Source organism: Trichosurus vulpecula, chromosome 3, assembly GCF_011100635.1.
Source record: "Trichosurus vulpecula isolate mTriVul1 chromosome 3, mTriVul1.pri, whole genome shotgun sequence".
In the NCBI taxonomy this organism is placed as follows: Eukaryota; Metazoa; Chordata; class Mammalia; order Diprotodontia; family Phalangeridae; genus Trichosurus; species Trichosurus vulpecula.
In genome coordinates, this window is record NC_050575.1 from 229,132,434 (window position 1) to 229,138,972 (window position 6,539).

Here is a 6,539-nt window from a genome sequence, read left to right on the forward strand (position 1 = left end):
ATCTTCAGCAACCACCACCTGGATCAGTCTGCAGCAATCAAAACTGAGGCCAAACCACCCCACCCCCATACATGCCAGCAAAAGATTATGACTCACTGAAGGCTCAGGCAATGGTTAACATTTATTAGAAATAAAGTATTTTTTTAAATTAAAGTGTGTACATTTTCAGAAACAATACCAGTGAACATTTAATAGACTACAGTATAGTGTAAACATAACTTTTATATGCATTGGGAAACAAAAAACTTTATGTGACTCTCTTTATGGAGATATTTGCTTTATTGTGGTGGTCTGGAACTGAACCTGCAATATCTTTGAGATATGCCTATATATAATTGTGTTAGTTGTGTGGGTGGTAATAAGGGAACATATGTAGAAGATGTTAAGGTAAAAAAACACAAAGTTAAACAAAATATTGGATATATATGATGTGTAGAATGTCACTGAAGTTAGGAACTTGGGTGTGAGGGAGGATGATGGTTCCTTTAGCAGTTGGAAAGAAAGGAAGATTGTTTTTTTAAGATAATGAGTTCTGCTTTGGACATGTTGGTTTTGAGAAGACTATGGGACATCCAATTTGAGCTGTTCACAAACAGCTGGAAAAGGGCGATTGGAACTTAATAAAGAGATTAGGGTTGGATACATAGATCTGGGAATCATCTACATAGACATGTTATTTTGAAGCCATGTGACCTGAAGAGGACCCAAAACGAGATAGTATAAATAGAAAAGAGTGCTACTCGGGATAGAGCCTTGGGGGGATCCTCATGGCACTAATTTATATTTCTTCTGAACTTGAGAAAAAACTACATGTGTAAAGAATTCAGGGTATTTCCCCCCAACACCCAAGATGAAAGCGTTGAAGAACTGCCTCTCTGATTTTCAACTTATTAGGGAAAATAGAGAGCTTTGGAAGAATGAATGAAGGAAATATTCAAAAAGAAAAACAAAGAGGAAAAGTAACAGTGAGAAGTTCTTGAAAGAAAACTAGTGGCACAGGTTTGTTACTTTAAGAAGACAATTTATGTTATCAGTCCCTTCCCTAACTCTTATCCAATCTGCTTTGACCTGTTTTAATGGACTCATTTGCAGGTGATCTGTTTTATGCTAGGCAGATGAAGATTGTGTCTTTGAAGAAGATAATAATAATGATAATAATACTAAATATAATAATTTTATTATCATAGCTGACATTTATATAGTGCTTTCAGGTTTGCAAAGTGCTTGACATATATCATTTAGTCCTCATGACAACTCAGGAATATAAATGATTTTGTTATCCCAATTTTACAGATAAGGAAAGAGCTGAGTGGCTTTCCCAAGGTCAAACAACTACTATGTGTCTGAGGCTGAATTTTAACTCAGATCTTGACTCCAGATATGGTGGTCCTTCTACTGTCCTTGAAAGACATTTTACTGACCTACCAAAGAAACTTGTTCCGGGCTTTCCTTTAGAGTGGTATTCCAAAGTCAGAAACAACAAAAAAGAGATTTGGATTCTGTAAAAACTACTCTATGGACCCACACAGCTCCAATGAGCAGTTATGGGAAGTATTTTATAGCATATAGCACAGATAAATACCAACTTCTCTAAGAAGTACAGGACTTCTTATTTAATGAATATGAATAGTACCTCCCTCTAATTCCCATAATGATCCCAGGCACCTAACCTTCACTGCTAATCCCAACTCCTGAATGTCACTCAAACAATGGTATAAGCCAAGCTCTATTTTTATTCTTTGACAGATTTGTATTCTCATTGATTTGGGAGAGTAACCCATCCATGCCTACTCATCTTGTAGAACTCATCTTACGTTCTCAAAATCTTGGACAGGAGGTTTACCTGTCATTGCTCTTTTTTTAATTTCTTAACATTGCATAGATATCAGCGCAGCAATGTCTTTGCTGTCAATATGTGAGTGCCCATATTTTTTTATATTCATGCAAGTCTCCTTATAGCAGATTTTGCACTGTGTCTTCTGAATAGTTCTCCATTTGTATCATGTAGGTTCCTGTTTATGCCCAAAACAGTGCTCTGTATTGCTCAATGGGTGACCCTCAACTTTATTTGATAAATTAAAAACTCATTAACATAGTTGACCAAAAGTGAATTTACCCTGGAAATAGTAGATTTACCAACTTATTTGACATCCTCAAATAGAGACTGAATGGACTTGTGGGAGAAATTATTATATGGGGGATGCTGTTCACATAGGTGATTGCTGAGCTGTTATTTGTGGTCTTTGAAAATCATGAAGATTGACAAGCCAGCAGATTCCAGAAAAACCTGCAAAGACTTACATGAACTGAGGATGAGTGAAGTGAGGAGAACCAGGAGAATATTGTACATAGTAACAGCAACATTGTTCTATGACCAACTTTGATAGTAATGCAATGATCTAAGACAATTCCAAAAACTAAAAATAGAAAACACTATCCACACCCAGAGAAAGAACTATAGAGTCTGAATGCAGATCAAGGCATAGTATTTTCTCTCTTTTTTGTTTCTTGTGCTTCTTCCCATTGGTTCTGATTATCCTTTACAAAATGACCAATATGGAAATATGTTTAATATTATTGTACATATATAGATTATATGAGATTACATGCTGTCTTGGAGAGGGGAAATAACAAGAGGGGAGAAAATTAAAAACTCAAAATATTATAAAAGTGAATGTTAAAAACTGAAAATAAATGAATAGAACAAAAAGAAAATCATGAAGATTTAGAGAAATGCCAAAAGGTAGGAGGGGGACAAATTTTATGTTAGTTTTCAAAATTGGGAAACAATATTGTTCAAGCTATAGGCTACTGATTTTTACTACAATTCCATAAAACATCTAGAAAGCATTATGAAGTGTGAGTTTTGTTTTTTCTTTTTTTAAGATGGGGACAATTATTACCAGGAATTAGACAAGTCAAATATTTTGTATCTCTCTAGAATTTCCTTCATGTTGTCCCTTCTGTAAATTCCTCTCACATCCTGATTGACCTCATATATAGAATGCAATAGTGTTGAAGTAAGAATAAAAGAGAAAATTTAATTGTGGTGCCCCATGAGATGTTCCAGACAAGTGGAAGCAAAACTAAAGAGAATTTGCTAGCTGCTAACTCTCAGCTGGAAGATCAGGCAAAGACATGTCTAGGGTTCTATAATTTTGGTGCTGAGGGACCTTTCCCTAGCAACTTCTTCAGGGCTCCCAGTACATCCTTGTTCCTCAGACTATAGATGAGGGGGTTCATGGTTGGAGTAATAATAGTATAGAACACAGAGAGGATATTGTCTTGATGAGGGTTGTGATAAGCACTGGGCAGGAGATACATGAACAAAACAGCTCCATAGTAGAGTCCAACCACTGTAAGATGGGATGAGCAGGTAAGCAGAGCTTTCTTTCTCCCTTGTGTTGAGGATATGTGGAACACAGCAGTCAAAATGAGGGTATAGGAGGCAAGGATAGCTGATAGGGGGATGAGGAGGAATGTCACACCCATTGTGTATACCACGAACTGGTACTTTGTGGTGTCACCACATGCTAGCTTCAGCACAGGAGGGAGCTCACAGAGAAGGTGGCTTATCACCTGGGTTCTACAGAAAGGGAAGTGCATAGTGTATATGGTGTGCACAAGTGCATTCATGGATGCCAAGAGCCAGGATGTGGCCACCATGGACCAGCAAATTTTTGGTCTCATGAAGACCATATAGTTCAGGGGATGTTGAATGGCTACATAGCGGTCATATGCCATGAAAGCCAATAGGATATCTTCAGCCCCTCCAACTGTCAGTAACAGGAACATCTGAAATCCACAGCCTGAAAAAGAGATGGTGCTCTGTCCATGCAAATAATCTACAAGTATTTTGGGGGAAATAACAGTTGTAAGGAGCAGATCCATAAGTGAGAGCTGGCTGAGCAAGACGTACATGGGCACATGGAGCCTCTTGTCCATAGCAATCAACAGGAGCAGTAGGCCATTGCTGGTCACGGCCACTAGATACAGGAATGTGATTGTGGCACAAAGCAGTCCAGGGTACTTACTGTCCTGGAGAATTCCAATGAGGATGAAACTGTTCTCCAAGGTGGTGTTCCAGAGTTTCATTGCACAAACTCTTTTTTCCTGGATTGAAACAGAGTTGAGAACATAGGCCCAACAAATCCTGGAGTATTGTAAATGTCAGAGGGCACTAAAAGTTAGTGAGTGGTGAGTAAATGGAGGTGAGAGACTTTCCGTTAGCCAATTGGACTCATGCCAACAATTATTGAGTTTATTTTCTGATAAAAATATTTCGCCTCCATCAATTGAGATAAATATCCATCAAATAGAGTCAAGCAAAGGGTGATGAATTACTGTAAACATATACATAAATATAAACCTCTAAACAGAACTATTTTAGAGTACAAAGCCATATAAAAACTATTAAATTATTTGGAGGAATTTCATGACATTATTCTTTTAGATTTTCTTCACAATTTTACTTTTTCTTGGATTTTTATATTCTGGCATGCATTTGTAAGTTTTTTTTGTTTTCTGCCTAAAGATAATTGATTTATATAGATTTTACAGATTTGTATAAATGTATTGTATATTTATAATTGAGAAAGACAAGTGGAAAGGGATATTAGTATGAATTTTGAAGAGATATGGTAAGGAGAAAAAAACTGAATAGATACAATTAGGATTCCATTTGTTTCTCTCCTATAGTGACATGAATTTACTTTTTTGTGCTGCATCCCTTTTATTTTGTTTTTCTTTTCCCGTAAAACTCAAGTGGTAGGAATTTGTCTGATGATAGAACATGAAAAGTGACAGTTGTGAAGGAAAGAGGCACTGAAGTTAAGGATCAGAGAGAAAAGGCTTCCAGACCAGTGATAGCAATATCCTTTTTGCTGGTGCTTTCTGACAAGTCCATTCATGATGGATCACCTATAGTTTGAAAAGGGTTGAATATCCCTGATAATGAAAAGACAGCCAGGACTGAGTTCCATGCCCAGTCTATGAACAGGGACCCTAAGTTCACCTAGAGTATAAATCTATAAACTCCATTTACAGCTTCCTCTTCTAGAGCAGTTGTTTCCATTTAATGGTTTGCTAACATCTTGTGTATTTGTGGCAATGGTACAATGAGTTCATAGTAAAAATTCTCTAAAACCTATTTAAGCAGATAATAATTGGCCAATTTTATTGCAAATATATTTTTCTTCTCTGGCAGCGAGCGTGTATGCTTGAAATTTTATATGTTTGTTTTTGCAGTGTTTGTTTAGAAACTGTTATGGCTATGTTCACAAAAATTTTGTGGTTTTGTGCAGGAATTACCTCAAAATTGAACCCATCTGACTAAATGCAACATTTCTTCCCACTTTGCCACCAGTTATCAAATTGTTTCCAAACCACCACAATAATTAACAACTTTCAAGTCATTATTTTGTTTAACTAAATATATTATTTGTGTTAAATAAAATTTATAAAATAAGTTTAATATGAAGTTTTTCACATGAAGGTATGAATATGAGATCTTGCTACATTACTCTTAATTTTCATGGAATAATTCATACAATTGTTTGTAATTATTTTATAAATACAATTTCATAATTTTATATTTTAAGTTTTCAATTTACTGGTAGAGTACATTTTTATAATTTATTAATATAATTATATAGTATAAATTTTAATTTGTAGTTTTGGGGAAAAAGTTATTGTAAGCACTTAATGAATATTTTGAGTAGTATATTAAATTACCCTAGTGATTCACAACACATTTTGTTGTGGCTGCTTTGGTTGTTAAAACATTTGCAGAACAAAATACCTTGGGAAGCACTGTAGCATTGAGCACTGAATAGCCATCATTTTCCTCCCTAAAAGGAAGGTTAAACAAATTCAAAGTATACTTTTCTAGAACTCCATTGTCTTGACTGATTCAATGTCTAGGTGTTTGTGGAGAGACTTCTAGGTGGAGAGAGAGCAACAGTCTTATAGTTGCTCAGCAAAATAAAACATTTTAATTATGCATTGCAATATTATTAAACACTGTTTCTTTGATCATAGGTCATGTACAAGTGTGTGTGTGTGTGTGTGTGTGTGTGTGTGTTTCTATGGAGAGCCAACTCCATTGTGAAGAATTCGTTTAACTAATGTTCAATAAAAATAGCTACATCAAGTAAAGAAGGCAGGATTGCAGGGGTGAGATAGAAAAGTCTACCACTTTTTAAGTTCACAGATTTACACACTTCTTGGAAATGAATTGGTCAGATGCCTTATGGACAGAAGCAACATCGAAAGAAAAAAGGATTCTGACTCTCTAAACCAAAGAAACCATTGGACTCCCTTAAATCTTCTACTGACAGGTCATGTTCAAACCTCAAGGCTGAGTGGCTGTCGATGACACCTAGGGCTAAGTGGGTCTGCCTCTGTGTGCAGAATTAAGGTATAGAATTGTTACCAGAGAAATGCTGAGAAATATCTATCTAGTTAAACAATTTGCTTTCTGTTTAGAGCTCAACTTCTCTCTGATTTTCTTTGCATAAAATCCAGGAAGGAATATATTA

General features: G+C 35.8%; 1 protein-coding gene across 1 annotated transcript; it reads right to left on the minus strand.

Moving 5' to 3' along the window:
- Positions 1-3,150: 3,150 nt before the first annotated feature.
- Positions 3,151-4,095, minus strand: LOC118842413 (olfactory receptor 2AG1-like). Its single transcript, XM_036749937.1, has one exon. It carries the CDS (start codon positions 4,093-4,095, stop codon positions 3,151-3,153), a length of 945 nt encoding a protein of 314 aa, XP_036605832.1.
- Between the last annotated feature and the right edge of the window lie 2,444 nt (positions 4,096-6,539).

Coding starts and splice junctions, on each gene's coding strand:
- LOC118842413 (XM_036749937.1), bottom strand. CDS start 4,095: ATGAAACTCTGGAACACCACCTTGGAGAACAGTTTCATCCTCATTGGA.